This window comes from Anopheles maculipalpis, chromosome X (genome assembly GCF_943734695.1).
Source record: "Anopheles maculipalpis chromosome X, idAnoMacuDA_375_x, whole genome shotgun sequence".
Classification (NCBI taxonomy): domain Eukaryota; kingdom Metazoa; phylum Arthropoda; class Insecta; order Diptera; family Culicidae; genus Anopheles; species Anopheles maculipalpis.
Genome location: NC_064870.1, coordinates 19,455,774 through 19,476,815, shown reverse-complemented (window position 1 = coordinate 19,476,815; position 21,042 = coordinate 19,455,774). Strand labels below are relative to the sequence as shown.

The 21,042-nt window shown below is 39.4% G+C and overlaps 2 protein-coding genes across 2 annotated transcripts; one reads left to right on the top strand and one right to left on the bottom strand.

Moving 5' to 3' along the window:
• Positions 1 to 1,434: 1,434 nt before the first annotated feature.
• LOC126558501 (uncharacterized) lies at positions 1,435 to 3,347 on the top strand. The gene is given in 3 exon segments (XM_050214528.1): positions 1,435 to 1,703; positions 1,784 to 2,091; positions 2,152 to 3,347. Coding segments are annotated over 3 exon segments (1,728 nt in total). The 5' UTR covers positions 1,435 to 1,479.
• Positions 3,348 to 3,709: 362 nt separating this feature from the next.
• On the bottom strand, positions 3,710 to 5,382 carry LOC126564446 (uncharacterized; the record flags this gene model as incomplete). Its single annotated transcript, XM_050221507.1, has 3 exons — positions 3,710 to 3,864; positions 4,054 to 4,167; positions 5,370 to 5,382. Coding segments are annotated over 3 exons (282 nt in total), but the record flags the coding sequence as incomplete, so codon positions are not given.
• Positions 5,383 to 21,042: the final 15,660 nt, after the last annotated feature.

Here is a 21,042-nt window from a genome sequence, read left to right as displayed (position 1 = left end):
CCAATATTATCCATTCCCACAATACCGAAGACCGACATCCAAACGCACATCACTAGCAAAACTTTTGATGAATCATTTTTCACTGCACTCCTACGCACTAATCTGCTAAAATTGCTTATTCGAGACAAAACCGTAATGCAACACTTTCGTACAAATCTTTGCTCCAGCAAAATGGCCAGCTTTTGTTCATTCTTCAGCGAGCGGTTAGAAAAATACACATGACAGATGATTCCACGTTGCGTTGACAGAGCTACCATCCAAGCGGCCGACAATCATAAACGTCCAACGAAATATGACGTTTCAAAATGTGTCAAATGCGGTTTATTCAAGGTAAACCCAAGCGGCAATTGCCTTATTGACCAAATCTTTGTTAATCCGCCAACTAAGGCACTACCCAACCAAAACGAACGGGGCAAAACAGCGTGTGTCTTGCTCTAAATCGTCTAGCTCACTTGTTTACACTTATGTAGGAGTATTCTGTGACGTCATGAACTTTGGATTTGCCGTAACCGTACGATTCTGTGTTTCGTTCACACTCGTATAACTGTTTCATTCGCACTTACAGACGAGATAGGCCGAGCAATGGTTGTTTGCCAACGATATCGATGTTGTGTCTAGATCGTATCGATGCATTGGTTTTACATTTCGCTCAAACTCGTATGTCATTCCTCTCGCACTCACGGACAGTATAGACGGAGTAAATTTTTGTTCTGAAAGGTATCGATACATGTGTGTATACGCCGGGTGTTTTCCCTTGCTTGCACTGCTATACCTCACACAGAAACGCATACATACACGCCTCGTACCTTTAAACGCGTAACCGTCTGAAATCACGCCAGACGGCGGAGTAAGTGAAAGCGAAAAAAATATTCTGGTGCCATGAAGTTTGTAACTCTTTGATACTAAAAGAAACATATATTTTTTAAATACAGGAAAAATCATTATCTCACAAAGTGTTTAGTTGTTCAGTTCAGTTTTAATAGGTGTTTATTTCTTGGGTGTTGGTCCAGCTGAGAGATCTTTAATAGTGATATTTGAAAGTGTAAAATAGTGATATTTGAAAGTGTTGTTACCGTTTTTGTAATGGCTGACTTAAAACGTCTGCGCAAATCTGGCATGTTTTATCGCCAAGCTGCAAAGTATATGGCGCTGGAACCTACTGAAAAGGATAATCAGGATGCAGGACCAAGCCAACCATGTAAGTTGACTTTATTACACAAGTTTAACGAATATAAAGTTCGATTACATCGTAGTGTTAATGTTATATTATTATTTACAACATACCCAAAATATAGCTACGAGCAATTTAAACCATGAAATGCAGCGCACATCGCCAACCCCAGAACAAAGTCCAGTACCAAATATGAACCAGACCGAAGAAGAATATGTCGAATTGGCTGACTACATCGATTGCTGTTCTTCCTGTGAGATGAGAATGAAATCAACACTGACGATACGTTCAATCAAATTATCGATAAAATGTCTATAGTTGATGGAATTCGTTACTGGGCACTTTCCACCAACGCGCCGCATAGCTCCATAAACATAATTTTAAAGCTTTTTTAAAAAGCCAACGTCAAAGTCCCTTTAACCGCTAAAACTTTGCTGCGGACAAATCGGAATCCTTCGACGGAGATAAAGCAGATTGGTGGTGGCCAGTTCTGGTACAGAGGGTTTGAGAAGTGCTTGCTAAATTATTTTCGGTAAGTGTTTTATTTGAAGCGAAACCTTTTTATTATTGTTGCAAGCTGATACTTTACGTTATTTTTTACATCCTTGTCAGCTTCAATAAGATAACAATTAAAAACTTATCGTTAACGGTGTCAATCGACGGGCTACCGCTACACAACAGCAGCAACATGCAGTTTTGGCCTATTCTGTTTACTGTGTATGAATTATCTGAATCGCCAGTAATGACAGCAGCAATATTCTGCGGACAAAATAAGCCAGAAAGCGTGGAGGAATATCTGCGACCAATGGTCGAAGAATTAAATTTTCTTACGACAAAAGGAATTACAATCAACGGAGAGTTTTTTACCGTAAAAATAAGATGCTTTGTTGCAGATACTCCAGCCAGAGCATTTATTAAAGGTAACTTTTTGCATTTGACGCATGACTACTGTTGATGATAAGTATTAATTTTTGTATCAGGTGTAACAGGCCATACGGGATATGCAGGATGCTTAAAATGTACGGTAATTGGTACATACCACAATGAAGCACATACGATGGCGTTCACAGGCCTTAACGCACCAAAAAGAACGGATCAAGGCTTTAGAGACGACGCATACCCAGGCCATCGTAAAACATCGACACCGATTACAGATCTGTTAGGCATCGATATTATTGAAGACATTATTACAGCGGACCGCTTACATCTTATAGACCTTGGCATAATGAAAAGATTGATTATTGGTTGGCGCGATGGATCACTGGGCAGAAAACGATGGTCGCCTCGGCAATTGACACAAATTTCAGAGCAACTGGAAAAGATTCAATTACCAACAGAAATCCACCGTAAGCTTCGATCGATAAAATATTTACATTATTGGAAAGCATCGGAGTGCGCATCCTTTCTTCACTACGCATCAATAGTTATTTTGGAAGACCATCTTCCAACTGATATTTATAATCACTTCATGTTACTTTTTTGCGCAGTAACATTACTCTCATCCACCATTTACAAAGATAAATGGCAATTTGCTGGTCAGTTTCTGGATCGCTTTGTACAAGATTTTGACAAAGTGTACGGCGAGAGATACATGAGCAGTAACGTGCACAACTTACAACACATGTATGACGAAGTGCAACGGTTTGGATCATTGTCGTCTATATCCACATACCCCTTTGAGAATCAATTGCAACATCTGAAACGAACACTTCGAAGCGGATTCAGAAACTTAGAACAAGCGATAAATCGAATATCTGAGTGTGATGAATTTCATCTCTCCAAATCAAATAGCCAGATAAAGTTTCCTACAGTTGCAGTTAAAGGAAATACCACAACCGTTCATGTCAGGCCCGGCTTTCAGCTTCGTAACAACCTGAGGGACAGTTGGTTCCTAGCAAAAGATGAAAAAATTGTTAAGTTTCACGAAACGAACCAGTGCTCCGAACATGACATCGATAAAATAACCATTAAAGGCTATGAACTATGTGTGAAAGGTTTGATATTCAATGATCCGATCGAATCCAGCGAAATATTCATCTTTAAGGGATGTACAAATAGTTTATCAGAGTCTCTTATGGAAATGTCAATAGAACAAATTAAATGCAAATTAGTAGCGGTACACACGAATCGCAAACATGAAGCAATATTTATTCCTCTCATCCATACACTAGTTTAATAAAATGTGATAAAAACCTGGTTTATTTTATTTGTTTTTTTTTTTATTTAAGGATGACTGATTTACGCCGTATTGCCATGTGCGTTATGTTTTCATTATAATATCTTCGATTGTGTTTTATTCGCATCATTTAATAAATCATCAAATAAAGAAAATGGCAAATTATTCAACTAGCCAAAGCAATGGAACGTGCATTAGTTTTATTACCATATGCGTAGTAACGATACTTTAACTTAAGTTTATTCAAACGTCATTATAATTTACCAGCTAAGAAGGTGCTTAAAAGTAGATTTTTTAAGATGAAAAAAGTTTTCTTAGATATCAAGCATTTAAAAATACTGAACTTATCCATTAATCCTGATTTAATCCGTTTTTTCTTTAACCTTACAAAATGTCGTTCTTTCCTCACTTAAATGTACACGCGAACAAGCATGATTTAATTTGGTTTTTAAAAACTTAGCCAAATAATCCGAGGTTACAACTAAACTCACGTTACTTCCCACGGTTATAAATAAATCTAAAATATTATTAAAACTACGTAACTCTACTTTCCTTTCGTCCTTTGTGCGACTGAGCCCTGTCCAGCTGCATTTAGCAAAAAGGGTCTTGGTAAAAATTAAATCTATTAACACGTGTAATCGTCTTTTTACATTCGATTCTGTAACTTGCGCATGCAACCAACGCACTACATTTTGCCTATAAGTACTGTCTAATTCTAAACGTTCATAAAAAATCTTCACCTCTTCCTCAGTTTTCAAAGGCTCTAAGGTAAATTCTGTTCTTGGAAGAAGTCCTTCTCTTGGACAGCTAGCTGCCAATACTTCATTCAATGCTTGGGTTTGTCGAGCCGAGTTTTTCAACAGTACATCCATTTTACCGTAAAGCTGCGTTTTCAAAAATTCGACTTCTTGCTCCAATGACTTGATTTGCTGAACGTAAAGATTTGTCATGGCCATAGTCAATCCTTCATCGTTTGTTTCATCTAATAAAGAATTGCTTAATTTTCTCTTTTTGGCATCTGGAAATCAAAATAAGCATAAACAAATTTCCAAAATAATGCAAGACACAAATACTTACTATTTGATGAAAGAAGCTGTGTTTCGTTGACGGTAGTAGTTGTTGTTGTTGTTGTGGATGTTGAAATAGCATTTGAATCTGCAAGTAACAGTTCAACAAGTAAAGATAACAATGAAGTTGAAATGCTTGTTATGCATGATCATTTCATACGTGCCTTGGCGTAACTCTTCCAAAGGTTGTCTACATGACCGAAATTGAAACGCTGTCGATGATGTCGAAGCTTGCTGATAAGTTTCTGTAAATTCATTAACTTGTTTCAGTACTAACAAAGAAGTTAATACAATTTTTCCCACGTTAACATACCTGTTGCAATAGGAACAGTATTTTCCTTTCCAGTGTCAGTAGCTAACGCACAATATTTCAATATATTTATAAAAAACTGTTTAAACCATACAAAATGCAATTTGAATGTTACCTTTCGATCCTAATACTTTCACAAATTTGTTGTACTCAGATGAAAACGTCATATCATCTGTTTCTTTGTCCAGCGGCATTTTGCTTAAATAGTAAAAGATGATAATGAATAAAGGCGATGTATTACATCACGGTCCACCACGACGATTCTTAACAAAACCATGGATCATTGAAACTCAACAATGATATTCATTATAGTTTGCTAGTTTTGCATTTACCAAATACAAATACAAGAATGTACACAAAAAACACATTTTCTTTAACTTGCGATCCTATATAGCGCATGTAAAACAAAACCTACTCCGATCCACACTAGATTATCACGACTAAAAAGGACCATCGCATCACCGCCGCAGCAAATCATATGGTAAATATGCATTATACACTAATAATCACAGTTCAATTCTCACTTCTCCTGCTCACCTCTAGATATCCAGAAAAAACAGTACTGCATATTTCAATCTCTTCTCTCTACAGTTCAATTCTCACTTCTCCTGCTCACCTCTAGATATCCAGAAAAAACAGTACTGCATATTTCAATCTCTCCTCTACACACAGGCTCAAAAGCAGCTACCTTGATCCATAAGAGAAACAGAGCAAAAAGCATGGAAGAACGAACAAGCAGTGCGAAAGAGAAAAAAACAGCATACACAAATCAATTTTTTTGCACATTTTTCATGACGTCAAAAATTTTGTGACGTCATAATTTGTGGTAAACAAAATTGCCCCATACGTTTCTGACTACGGGGCAATCATCGCGACAAAAGTAGGGCCCCATTTTAGCCCCATTCTTGCAACGACTTTACCTATTTTGTTGTGCTTGGGCAATGGCTGAATGGATTGTATTGTTGTATATCGCTACTGCTATCCTTATCGTAGATTTGACGTCGTTGTTTTCGTAGTTGTGTTTATTTGTGTTGTAAATCTCGGTTATTGTACTATGTGTTTTTTTTTATCTGTCCGTTGGATACTGAGCATGAAGCGTATTTCAGTGCCACTCCTAATGATCCCAAATAGTTTTTGAGTTGCGTTGATCTAAACGTTGTTTCATGATCAGTTATTATCTCGCCGGGTATACCGTATTGCGCAAAATATTGTGAAAGCTTTCTTTGTACTTGGATAATGTTCTTGTTTTTTATGTGTAACATTTGTAGATGTTTCGATAACGAATCGATTAACGACAAGAAATGGTTTACGACGTATGGTCATGCGTCGTATGGTCGTATGGTTTATGATGTATTGTTTCGACTATTGTTTTTGCCATGACAAAGTGACCTTTGATCGAATAATTGTCCTTGAAAGCCGTTTGTAACACTTGCGTTAGTTCTTCTGGGACAAGAATTGCAGTTTGCTTACTATTATGAAATTTCAGTAAGTAGCGCTTGAAGTCTTCTATGCCAAAACTGTTTTTAGTTATTACTGTTCTATGGAAATTAGGGAATGGCGAGTCTCTTATAACAGTTGAGTTTGTGTTTGAAATTTTGAAAATTAGCTGGTTGCGATAGTAATTAATCGGTCTGTTCGTTATATGGATGAAGTAATCACTTGAATCGTCGGCAGAATGTACACACTTCCAGAGGATTCGCTCTTTTCATGATTCGTAGCTTTCAGTGAGACCTTTTTTTATCAGTAACGTTTTGAGTTATTGCTTCGTTTGCGTTGACTTCTTGCGATATTCGACTCAGAGCGTTTGCTACTATGTTAGTCTTTCCTTGTCTGTATTTTACGTGATAATTACGTTTTTATTAATACTAACAGCTTATGGTCGGTCACAAGGGTGAATTTGTTCCCATAGAGATATGGTCTGTACTTTCGTATTGCCCAAATTATAGCAAGAGCTTCTTTCTAAGTAGTCGAGTAGTTACTTTCTGTTTTATTTAGGGTCTTGCTGCTGAATGCAATAGGTCTTTCTTTACTTTCTTGAATTTGCGACAAAACTGCACCAAGAGCATGATTGCTCGCATCTGTTGTCAAGATGAATGGTAGGTTAAAGTTGGGATATGCTAACACCTGGTCTGAGGTAATTAAATTTTTCAATTCTTGAAACGCTTTAAGATAATGTTCGCTTTCGAAATTTACTATAGTATCTTTTTTTAAACAGTTGGATAACGGTTAAGCTATTTTTGCGTAATCTCTTATGAATCTTCGATAGTATCCGGTCAATCCTAAAAATTGTTTTAACTCTTTTTGGGTTGTTGGTAGTTTCCAATTAGACATTTTTTCTATTAGTTCGGGATTTGGCTTGACGCCGTTTGAGTCTATTATATGCCCTAAAAAATGAGTTTCTTTTTTGAGGAATTCGCATTTGTCTAATTGGATTTTTAAATTGAAAGCTGTTAGTCGTTTCAGGATGCTATCCAAATTTTTTAGATGTGAAGTTAAGTTATCACCAATAACAATGATATCGTCTAAATAAACGAAACAAATAGATCCAATAAGACCAGACAGAACATGGTTCATCATTCGTTGGAACGTAGCTGGCGCGTTTTTCAATCCAAATGGCATTCTGGTAAATTCAAAATGCCCCTGTCCAGTCGAAAATGCAGTTTTTTCTTGATACGCTGGATCCATTTGGATCTGATGGAAGACTGATTTCAAATCTAAAGTGGTGAAATATGATGATTTGCCTAAATTATCGAGTATTTCTTCAATTTGAGAAATAGGATAACGATCGTGAACAGTTTTCTCATTGAGTTTGCGATAATCTATTACAACTTTTTTTTTTTTGGCCTGAGGCGTCATTTTTCTTAGGAACCACCCAAATTGATGAAGAATATGGGCTACTCGAGTGAACAATAATTTAATTGTCTAGCATTTCTTGTATTTGTTTTTCTACATCTGATTTGAAATGATGGAGAAATCTGAAGGATTTTGAATAGGTTGGTTCGTTATCTTTTGTAATTAATTTGTGCTTTATAGCACTTGTCGAAGAGGGTTTCTCGCCTTCTTTCAAAAGTACTTGAGAGTTGTCAATTATTGTATTAAGTAAACTATCTTTTTCTAATGGTAAGAGATGTTCTGTATGGATCAAGGAGTCTATAATTTTTTTTTATCTAATACTTCACAATTACGTACAGAGATAGGCGTAATTGTTTCAAAATTATTTGCTTTCAACCCAAATGTTTTCTTTTCTGTTGGGATTTTTTGATGGAAACTTAAAATATTAACGGTTGATTTGCCATTTTCGGCTCTATATAAACCTGGTGTTATAATACAATTTTTGTAAAGTGTTTGAAAACACGGAACTAACCAGTCACCGTCTTTTAGTGTATTAATTGTGATTAAATGATGAAATATTCTTTTAGAACGAAAGTATTTAGTGAAAGGGAAAGTAATTCCATTGATAATAATAACTTCTTTTATATAATCGATGATGGTGTTATTTTCAGCACAAATGTTAAACCCTAGTATTCCATCGAAAATGTCGTGCAAATTTACTAAATAGTAAGTCTGTTTTAGTAATCCAAAACCAAGTAAATTAATCTGCCCTTTGCTGTGGACGCAATGCCTGTTATATTTTTGACACGTGTGTCCTTAATTGAGGTAGTAAAAGATTCGGGTATTACACCATGTCTAAGAATGTTCTTATTCGAGCCAGTATCGATTAATAGTTTCAAATTTTGCCCACTTTTAGAGTAAGTGCAATTCAAATACGGGAGGTAATCTAAGCTGGTAGGGTTACCTCTGTAACTTCCCAAAAAATTGACATAATTTCTCCTTCACAATCTGAAGCATCGGCATCAAGTTGTGGAATTTCGTTATGATTCATAACATTTCTGTTAATCGTTAATTTGCTTCTAATAGCCGGATAAGCATCTATTTTCTCAGTCGGGTGTTTATATCGAATTTGTTCTGGCTTAATCTGGTAATGTGTTTGGCCAGTAACCCGTGCCTCTGTGTGTATTTTCCTCGAGTCTGCATTTGTTGTAAAACTGTTTACTATTCTATTACTTGCACCTGGTTTTTGAAATTTAATAACAGTAAGTTGGGACGAAATTTTCTCATATGCAGTAAATTTGCAAAGAAATGCGTAAGCACTTTCAAGGTCATCCGGTTTCGCTGCTTGGGCGTACCCAAAATAAGGATGTTTGTGCCCGGCAATAAATGCTGCTAACACATCTTCATCAATAAATTTACAAATGGCTGTCCAATTGTCACTGTATAACCTATTCTGTCTAGCAATGGTCTTGATGTTGTGCATTATATCCTTAGTCTTCTTGTGGTATGCGTGTCTACTCATTTCATCGCTTTGCTTGTTAGACCAAAGCTGAGCCTTATAAGTGGCAAGCTCTTGGCGATCTCCAAAAGCTTCTACGAGTACCTTTTTAACATCATCGAAATGTAATGGATTACCTGCGAGACACAGCACATCATTAGCATTTCCAGTAATTTTATTTAGGATTGATTGTACGTAAATTGCGTACACCTGACTACTCATTACATTTTCAATCTTCTACCACTTCTACGTATCTTCCACCACTGTTATCCACGATTGCAATTGCTTACGACTACCACCATAGACTGGTATCGATTCGATTTGAAAATCACTGTTTGCATGAGGTGTCTGAACAGGCACCGTTGAAGTGTTAGGGGAGCACGTGCTTGCAGGGTTCGATAACCTTTGTAGCGCAACTTCGAACGATGTTTGCCTAGCAGATACGTGTTGTATACTTGCGTTTAAGCTGCTCATCTGTGTTATCAATTAAATAAATGTAACTAAAGTAAATGTGTGATAACACATCATTTACTGCATGTGTCTGCGGTTGCGATTGTTCAAGAGACATTGCTCCTAGCTCAATATCGAGATTTGGTATAGGAATATGGACCAAATCTCCTGATTCGATAGAATGCACACTATCACTGTATTTCCCCTCACTTACGAGGTCACGCCTAGCGGAAAGAATTTCAGGAAGGTCACTCATAAGGTCGCACTCCGCAAAGAAAAAACAGACTATCTAGTAGTGCTGTATTGTAGATTTCGCGTCTATCTGATAGTGCGCACAAATCTGGTTCGAACAAAAAATAAAACGCTCGAACGCTCTCTGTTCTGCAGAAACTCACCAAAACGTGTTCAATTGAAAAATGGAGAAAAAATGTAGCTGATAGTATGATTTATTTTTATTGGTTTTGCGTCTATCTGGTAGTGCGCAAAAAATTAATTCCAAAGTGTAACACTTAACCTTTTAGTCTGGTGTCAACGACCTTACACAAAAGATTCTCACTACAGCACGTGGTTAGAAAGCAGCGGAACCACAAATCACCCGAACTTTGAAGATCGCTCGGAGATGAAATCACGCATTATTCAATCGCAAGCGGATTTCGGGTACACTGTCACAAAGATTCACTAGAAAATCAAAATCTTGTGTTTGCATTGTTTTACCACTTACTATATCCTACCGGCTGCGCCAATGATGGGTCGGGCTTGCGACACGTCTTTATTAGTTGGTGATTCGAACAGAAGAGAGGCTTGTTCTCCTTTTTGCTGGATTTGCTAACGCATGCATCCAGCATCCACACACAAGCATCCACATGCAAGGCAGCGTTTATCATACATGGTACTCTTCTTAGCTCTAGTGTACCAGTTGGTATATACATACTGTTGTGTACCGTGATCGTGTACTTAAATAAAAAGACTCAAATGTTTCAGTCCCTACGTTGTGTATATTTCCTTAAAGCAATTACAAAAAATGTTTCGATATTTGGAGCGACCCGATAACGACGCGTGCTCATATCCAACTAATTTTTTACTCTCTCTTCCTCCTCTTCCTTCCTCTCCAATCTGACATCTTCTACTGCCAGGTTGGATCATACCATTTGACATTTCGGTGTGTGTATATATTTTCAAACATATACACACATATATATATATATATATATATATATATATATATATATATATATATATATATATATATATATATATATATATATATATATATATATATATATATATATAGTTCGTCGCATACGCCCATAATTTCATATTATCCACACTGGTTGTGGTATTGGTTGGTCCTTCCCCCTCGGCCGCTTTCCTAACTTCATACCGACCATTTCTGTTGACCTGTGTAATTTCATACGGCTCTAAAAATTCGCTTGCTAATTTTTTGCCGGCTATTAACTGCGTGCGCCTTATGGCTACCAGATCACCCACATTATACCCTGTTTCTGGTTTTCGTTTTTTATCATAATGCTTTTTATACTCTAGCTGAGCTTTCTTTATAGCCTCCTTGGCTTCCATTCTGATTTCCTGTTTTTCCTTTTCAAAACCTTCGCACATTTCTTCTTCTATTATTTTGGTTAACTCATCCATATTACCGTTTCGCATTACAACTCCAAACATTAACTTAAACGGTGTTTTCTTTGTTGATGAGTTAACATGCGCATTCACAGCACGTTGCACTTGCGCAACCCATTTAAACCATTTAGTTGGTTCTTTCGCAGAAAGTTTAGCAAGTGCTGTCAGGACTGTTCTGTTTACACGCTCTGCCTGTCCATTGCCGCGAGGTACGCCTGTAGTGCAAACTAGGTGCTCAGTTCGGCTAGCTTTCATATGTTCCGCAAAAAGTGATGAAGTGAAAGCTGTTCCCCTATCACTAACTAATCGCTCTGGGTTACCAAATATAGTGGACCAACTTTCTATCTTCTGAACCGTCTCTTCGGCGCTTGTTGGTCTTGTGGGATACAACCACACAAATTTCGAAAATGCATCCCCTATGGTTAAAACATATTTGGACCTATTTCTAGTCGCATCCATTGGCCCAACATGATCTACGTGCAACGTCTGCAATGGTTTATCACCTTTCTCGATAGAGTGCAAATACCCTTCCTTGAGCCCTAACTTTTTTTTTGTAAATAATGCATCGAACGCAGTTATCAATAATCCGTTTTTTTTTTTCTGCTCTATATGAGGTATCCAGTATTTCTGTTTTAGGTTGTGTATAGTTTTCTGTACACCAAAATGCCCGTTGTTGTGATTGATTGTTATTGATTTGATTGTTATTCCCACTCTCCATTACTTTGGGAATAACAATCAAATCAGTACCGTTCGCTGTTTGATACAATAGACCCCTTTTGAGCTTATATGATCCATATGGTTGATTAGCAAGTATTTCGCATATTGCCTTTATCATCTCATCTTTTCTCTGTCCCTCACGTATTCGTGCCGTTACTTCGCCTCCTACGATCATTACACGCAGCGGATAGCGACTTTAATAGTCTACGTGTTTGAGCCTGGATCCAGCTCTATGTTCCGTATCAAAAGTGAAGTCTGGTAAATGAAATATCCACGGTAACACCTCACGAGGAACTTCTGGTTTCTGTAACGTTTGCTTAAACGCACTACAATCCGTTACCGTTATCCGTTATCCGTTTAAAATGAACGCCTAGCAAGTAGTGACGAAATTTCTTGACCGCAAGGTACACCGCCTTAGCTTCCAAAACGTAACAGTGTTTTCGTGTCTCTACGTCTGTCGTTTTCTTGCTCCAGAAAAATACCGGGTGGGGCTTACCTTCGTGAAGTTGAAGCAGAACCGCACCATATCCTTCCTTCGATGCATCGGTATGGAGCTCCGTTTCTGCTTCCCTCTCGTAGAGCCTCAACACCGGTTCACTTGCTAGCATCTGCTTCAGTTGCTCGAACGCGTACAACTCTTGTTTTTCCATTTTAAACTCCGCATCATTACGCAGCAGATTGGTGAGTGGACGAGCAATCTGTGCGTAGTTCTTAACAAACTTTCGAAAGAAACCTGTGAGTCCAAGGAAAGCTTGTACTGCTTTTACGTTTTTAGACACACTAAACTTCGTAACAGCGTTGATTTTCTCAGAGCTGTTCAACTTCCTATAGTCTATACACACACGGTTTTTGCCATCTTTCTTCTTCACCACGACCACACGGCTGGCAAAGTCCGAAGTTGAAGATCGCACCACTTTTCGCTAACCATTCCTCCACCTGTTCTTTAACTGCCATTTCTTCCGGGTAGGCTAATCGGCCTGGCGAGTGTCGAAAAGGAACAATACGTTCGTTTGGCACTATTGTTAGCTTCACCGGACTTTCCGGACAACTGTCCTTACAGCGCGTTTCTTCGTATTTGTTTACCACACTCGCGATCGCTGCACGATACTTGGGTGGTACCGTTATTTGGTACGCTTCGCTCACAAATACGTCACTCTCACGCTCATCGTCTTGGTCCTTTTTGGGGCGTATTTCTATCCCGTTTTGTGTCACTGTAGCGTCCAACACTTTCCACGCCTCGCTCCCAAGCACTGCTTCATAGTTCATGCTGTTGCCGGGAACAATATAAAACTCCATTTCCGGATAATCGTTGTTGTCGATTGTCACTTTCGTTTTCACCACACCTAGAGCCGCTGTTCGTTTTCCTCCGAACCCGTTGAAACACATTTCAGTTGGTGTAACGTTCAAACAGCCGATAGACTTTTGTACTACTTCTGACAAAAGGTTATACTGGCTTCCAGTGTCGAAAAGTATGAGCAATTCCTTTTTACCGATCTTCATGCTGATCGTTCCACCTTTATCACCACTGATCAGGTTGGCGTTCCCCGAAGCACTGGGCTTTTCACTGCATTTCTTAGCACGGTGGCCTGGCTTGCCGCACACAAAACAAACTGGTCCATCTGCCTTGTTCGGATAATCCTTGACGATATGCTCCATTTTCCCGCACTTACGGCACTTCACGCTAACAGTTGGCGTTTGTTTTTTGTTTCCGCCTAAGTTCTGAGCAGTACCCGGTCGTTTCGATCGCTCATCCTGAATTAACGCGGTCAGTTTCTCGTACGTTTTTATATGGCTTTTCATCTCTTTTATCGTTTTAGCTCCGATCAAACACGTTTTGTTTGAAGGTTTATCATCAATCCCCTGCACCACATATTCACACAAGGATTCTTCATCCACATGTCCCTTTTTGCCTATTTCACACAAAGCATAAATAAACTCAGCGTACGTTTCGTCCGCTTTTTTCTTACGGTGTCGCAATGATTCGTGAACACTCGCACTAGACACCTTTTCCTCGAATTCGTCAACGAGCGCACACTTTAACTCGTCCCATGAAGAAACTTCCGGAATGCTTCTCACGAAAGCCTTTGCTGCGCCCGACAAAACGCGTTTTCCGTACACTAGCTTGTGCAGGTCGCGCCATTTGAAGAGTTTGCTGCTCGTTTCAAACTCTATAACCCATGCACTCATGTCTTCCTTGCCGGAGAAAGTTGGCAGATAGTCTTGCACATCTTTGAAGGCGATGGACACGCCCCGAGCCTCACGACCCACGCTCTCTTGCGCCATCGTGCAGGACTCTGCTTCCGCATCCAACATAGTTCTCCACCCCAGTGGTGTCTTGAACTGCGCTTTCACCGTGTTCCACTATCCTGCCAGCCAGCTCCTCCTTCGTACCGCTTGTGCCCAGTCCCAAGGACTCACATTTTTTCACCAAGCCGCTACGAGTGAATTGATCCACTAGCTCTTCCACACTTGCCGGGATATCCATCGTATCCGACACGCACTATTGTCTGATAACCACCGATATGCAACACTGTTCGATAACTCCCGATATGCACCACTATTTGACACGCACTGAAACGCGCAACTATCCGATAGGCACAACTATCCCGTTATCCGCAAAGCATCGCTATCTCTCTGCTATCCAATAGATACGATCGATACAATCTTCTGGCCGCAGTAGACACTACGATCCCACTTCTGACACCAAATGTATGGTAGAAGAACGGTTATAATTACGTCGAGTTTCGGATAAGAGTAAATGTCACACGTCCGATCACCTTGGCGTTATCGCGATCAATTCCCCGTTTTATTGTTGAATTGTTCATTAATAAATTATCCAGGGATGTCAAACCCCTTTCCCACACATATATATATATATATATATATATATATATATATATATATATATATATATATATATATATATATATATATATATATATATATATATATATATATATATATATATATATATATATATATATGTAAGGAAAGAGTTGAATTTATTAAACAAAATTTCAAAGTAAAGGTATTAACAACGTTCGAAGGTCGTTTCGTTCTGACTGTCGATACGCGAATGTCTTATCCTGCTGCGCGCCTCCTAGTATATTCTTTCCGCTCTCTCTCTCTTTCCCTCTCTCTTTGTCTCGCTCTTCCACACTGCTCCCTATCCTTTTAGACAGTCCGCTCAGTTTTTCATTCGCTCTCTTTCTCTTCCTTATCTGTTCCCACACGGCCTTTCCTGATAACAATCAATCCGATTGTGACCAATTTTTCAACATATCTCCTGCCGTGGTCGTTAGAAGAGGCCCTTCATCTTCTTCGTTTATTTTGCGAACCTCATATCTATCATTCGGCAGTGTTCTTTGGATTTCATATGGACCCAAGTATCGTTTTTTGACCTTTCCTCCTGTCCTGAATTGGGTAAATGGCAACGCTACCAAATCACCCACCTTGTACACTCGTGTTTTCTTACGGCGAAGATTGTAGTATTTTCTATTTTCCTCTTGCATCTTAACAATGTTTTGCCGCGCGTGCCGTCGTAATTCGTCTCGTCCATCATTAAAGATTTTCTGCATTTCTTCCTTCAATATTTGCGCCAACATAACATCATCCTTCGTTTTCATTTTCACGCCAATGAACAACTCGAATGGAGTCATTCCAATTGCCTTTTGCCAGCTGTTGTTTATGACCGTTTGTACCCTATCAACGTGCTTAAACCACTCGTCTGACTTTTCCACAGATAATTTAGTTAAGATCGGAATTATTACGCCGTGGATTCGTTCGACTTGCCCGTTCCCTCGCGGTACTCCTGTAACAATCTTATGCGATTCTATATTATTTTCCGTACAATAGTTTTCGAACGCTTTCGAAGTGAACGCCGTTGCTCTATCGGATATAATTCTTTTTGGATGTCCAAACGTATTTGCAACTATCTTTAACTTTTTAATTGCTTCTTCTGCGGTTGTAGATTTTACCGGAAATAGCCAAACAAATTTGGTGAACGCATCTATTATCGTAAAGATATGATTGTAGGACTTCCTAGTTGAGGGTATAGGCCCCATATGGTCAATATGAAATGTGTCCAAAGGAACGCTTCCCTTTGGGATGGAGTGAAGTTCTCCTTCCATCTTACCCCGCTTTCTTTCTCCTACTATGCATCTCACGCACGACGCGATAACTTTTGCGATCTTATTATCAACATTGGGAATAAAATAATCTGTTGCGATTCGTTCTTTCGTCTTTTTTACACCGAAATGTCCTTGCTCATGTGCGCTTCGTATTATTTGACTTTGCATTTCGCTCGGTACGTACAACTTCTCTGCCCCCACGCTGCCCTTATGAAGAACACCATCCACTACCGTGAATTCATCATAGCTTCCTTCATGTTCGATTCTGCGTATTATCTCTGCTATAGTCGAATCAGCACGCTGCGCTGCGGCTATTCGCGCACACACCACTGACGTTACCACCATAACGTTCGCTCGTGATAAGGCATCCACGTGTCGCATCCTGTCTGCTGAACGATGTTCCACCGCGTATTCGAATTCAGCTAGCACATCTAGCCATCTGCTGGTTCTCGCGTTCGGATTCTTCTTCACCAAGGACTGCTTAAACGCGATGCAGTCCGTTATTATCTTAAACCGTTGTCCAAGCAAGTAACACCGGAACTTCTTCACAGACTCAACCACTGCCAAAGATTCCAAGTCAAAAGAATGATAATTCTTTTCTGCCTGATTTGTTAACCGGCTATAATAATAGCAAGGATGGAACTTTCCGTCGTCTTCCGCCCGCTGCATTAAAATGCCTGCCAACGCTTCCTTGCTTGCGTCAGTATGGATTTCCGTTTCAAGCCCTGATTTGAAAATCCGAAGCACTGGATATTGACTTAATATTGTTTTTATATGATCAAACGCTTTCTTTACATCATCGGTTACTTCAAATCTTTCGTCTTTTCTTAGCAATGTCGATAATGGACGCATCACTTCCGCAAAATTCACTACAAATTTCCGAAAGTAACTCGCCAATCCGTAAAACCGCTGCAATTGTTTCGTCGTAGTTGGCATCGGAAATCTCTTCACCTTCTCTACTTTCAACTGCGATGGTTCTATGCGTCCTTCGTATATTGTGTATCCGAGGTACTCAATACGTCTTTGCAAGAACCTGCACTTCTTCCAATTAAATTGCAGTCCTGCTTTCTCAGCATTGCTCAACAACCGTTTTACCGATTTTAAACCCGCTTCTTCATCCTTCGCTGGCACTATTATATCATCCACGAATGCCAATACGGTTCCATCGTTAATCAACTCACGCAATACCGAATTTATAAACCTGCCAAACGCACTGCCACTGAGACACAATCCGAATGGAGCTCTGCAGAACTCATATTGTCCTTCTTGGGTGACAAATGACGTGTACTTACGACTATCTTCAGCGATCGGCACATGGAAGTAAGAATTTTTTAAGTCTAACGTCGAATACACTCGAGCACTTTCTAATTGATCGATTTGATCTTCTACGATAGGCATGGGATACGAATCGCGTATGATTTTTCGGTTAATTTCCCGATAGTCCACACACACTCTACGCGACCCGTCTTTCTTCGGTACGACCACGATTGCACTAGCGTATGGACTGTTTGATGGACGCACCACACCATCACGTAGCCACTCGTCTACCTGCGATTTTACCACCTTCCTTTCCAGCGGCGCAAGACGTCTTGGGTGCGCACGCACCGGGATATCATCACTCACTTGAATTTTCAATTCATTGTCTTCATGCGGACAATCTTTCGGCTTGTAATTTCGAATACACTCTGAAATTGCGTCCTTGTATTTTACGGGTGCTTCCACTTCTTCCTCTTCAACATTAATATTGAAAATAAAGTTCCCTGGGGATGTTTCTACGTCTGCGTAAATGTTAACTTTCCTTTTCAACATAACACCGTTAGTGGTCACACTCACATCAAAATGTGCTAGGGATGCCGTTCCTAGTACAGCCTCGAATGGCATGCTTTCGTTTGTCACCACATAGAATTGCACTTCCCGGTAATGTTCGTTCTCGATAGTCACATCTACTGTACAAACCCCTTGTGCCGCGATTTCTGTTCCACCGAAACCCGTAAATTTCACTGTGGTAGCGTCGAGACCCGGCTGTCCGATTTTCTTGTAAGTACGATATGTCATCAGGTTTAAGGAACTACCGGTATCGAAGAGTGTTTCTATGGCGATTGCTCCTATCTTCATGGTTATCATTGTTTTCTTTCCTGTTAGTTTCGTAGACTGCTTCGTCACAATTTCGTCTTCTCGGTTAACAGGAATTGGCTGGGAGCGCACACAATGACTTTGTTGTTCGCTGCACATCGATACATTTTGTTTACCACTTTTGCTACTGGTACTGCCCTTTTTACAGTCGCGTGCCCGATGACCGAACATATTGCACGAGAAGCACTTCGGTCCCTCGTTCTTTTGTGGGCATTCCGACGAAATGTGCGACGTTTCGCCACAGTTGAAACAATTCTGCCTTTTGATCTGTTTATTATTTGCCTTTTCGTTCGGTCGTAGCTTATCTTCCTTTTTTGTGAACTCTTCACGCTTCGTCTTACTCTTTGCAGTCTTCGTTACCTTTTCGAAATTCAACAACTTTTTCTTTAGTCGCTCGATGCTTTGAGCTTCTAATAATATCGACTGATGATGCTCATCGTCGGTTATTCCACTCACTATATATTCACATAGGCTTGGCTCATCCAGATCGATCGGTATCGCAAGCCGTTGCATCTCGTAAATATAATCTCGGATAGATTCGCTTGTCTTTTTCTTCCGGTTGGTTAATGCACGATGCACATCACTCGCTCTTATGCGTGGGGCGAATTCTTTGATCAGCGCCTTCTCCAACTTCGCAAAACTACTGAAACTGGTCCGAAGGGAGAATACGAATCGTCTAGCCGTACCGGCTAGTTTCTTACGGCACATAATCAGCTGCTGTTCGTCGTCCCATCGCGCTGCTTTGCATACACTCTTTAGCTGCTTCAGCCACATCCTCACATCTTCTCCTTCCTCGGCACCGAAAGATTCGATGCTATCTTCCATGTCTCTAAAAGAATACACTTTCAGTCGTTTCGGTGCATGTCGTCGTGGATTTTTGGGTGTTGATGTAGCTTTAATTGCTGTCTGAAATATTGAATCGGAATCTCCTTCATCGATATTATCGTCCTCGTCGTCATCTTCGTCATCAGTGCTTGGGCCATCGTCTTCATCACGTTCCTCGTTGCCAGAGTGTTGTGAGTCGTCTTTCTCACAGTTACCATCGTCTTCCGAACAACGATCATCATCCTTTTCGCCTTCTAAAGCATCACCGTTTTCACTATTGGAGCTCGTCTTACTCCGATGTTTGATGATCTTTTCGGCAATTTCCATCTTTCCACCAGTGGTTGGCAAACCAAGCTTTTCGCACTCGCGTATCAAACCGATCTTCGTAAAATTCTCACACAGCTCTTCAACCGTCGTCATATTATCGTCTTTGGTTATCACACGTTTCAAACTGACACCAACTTATCCTTTTGTTCTAAACTCACTCACTATCCCGGTTGAGCCCCCATGTAAGGAAAGAGTTGAATTTATTAAACAAAATTTCAAAGTAAAGGTATTAACAACGTTCGAAGGTCGTTTCGTTCTGACTGTCGATACGCGAATGTCTTATCCTGCTGCGCGCCTCCTAGTATATTCTTTCCGCTCTCTCTCTCTTTCCCTCTCTCTTTGTCTCGCTCTTCCACACTGCTCCCTATCCTTTTAGACAGTCCGCTCAGTTTTTCATTCGCTCTCTTTCTCTTCCTTATCTGTTCCCACATATATATATATATATATATATATATATATATATATATATATATATATATATGTATATATATATATATATATATATATATATATATATATATATATATATATACATATATATATATATATATATATATATATATATATATATATATATATATATATATATATATATATATATATATATATATATATATATATATATATATATATATATATATATATATATATATATATATATATAGTTATGCGCAGAATGTTTCACACGCTGAGTTGCATCCGACACCTTGGTCCCGTGTTGTACAACGTGACTTCCGAGCATCAGCATGTCATCTGATACTCCAGGAATGTCAGCATGCAACATGGTACCGTGGGACAAGCGGCCAACGGGAGAACCATCTAGCGCAGTCTAGCAGTCTTCGCCCATCGTGCAGCCGAGGTGTATCAGCTCTCAATAAAATATTAAAAGTTTATTTTCCGTAATTAAATCTGTTTTTATATTACAAAAAGAAAGATAACCATAACTGGCGCAGTCGGCTCGGTTCAGTTCACGTTCTTATTAGTGCGCATAAAAAAAAAATTAAAAAATCCAAAAGTGAAAAAAACTTTGTGCTCGCCCGGAACATACTCCATCACCCAACCCGCGGTCGATTTGCGACGAACACGTGTTTTTTTTCTGTTCTTGACGCAATTGTGACGAAAAGTGTTAAGTGACTTTTGGTAGTGCACAAAACAAAAACGTTTAGTTTCAACTATTAAGAACTGGAATCATAAGTAAAGCTTCTGGATCTGCAACGATAAAGACGACTCCCCAGAAGATCAGCTGGGAAAACATCCGATCATCGAACGTCCCAACCCGTGGACACCAAGAGAGCAAACGAAGAAACTATTCCAACGAGGATCACTGGATAGAAGAAGGACAAACATTGAATCGGGTAACAAAAAAAACTCAATCGAAATTCCTAATTTGTGAGTATAAGGTGAGTTATTTTAGGGATACTTGATCTCCACACCCTTAGCGGCAAAAAAAAGAAGGTATTTGATTGTGTTTCAATTCGTTCATGCCAAAGTTTAACCCTCTTTCTAAACCCTCGCGGTACAGTGATACGCAAAATAATAAAATGGAACAGGATCTCCATGCTTTAGTTAACTCAATGAGAATGCTTGAAGAACGCATTAACGCGCTTCAAATTGAGAATAACAACCTTCAGCAGCAGCAACGACAGCAGTTGCAAGCCCAAACGCCTCCATCAAGGAGCGCTGAATATTATAAAATTCCAGATCCTATACGGACAATTCCTTCTTTTGATGGAAATAAACGCCAACTATCATCATGGCTGGCAACTGTGAAAAA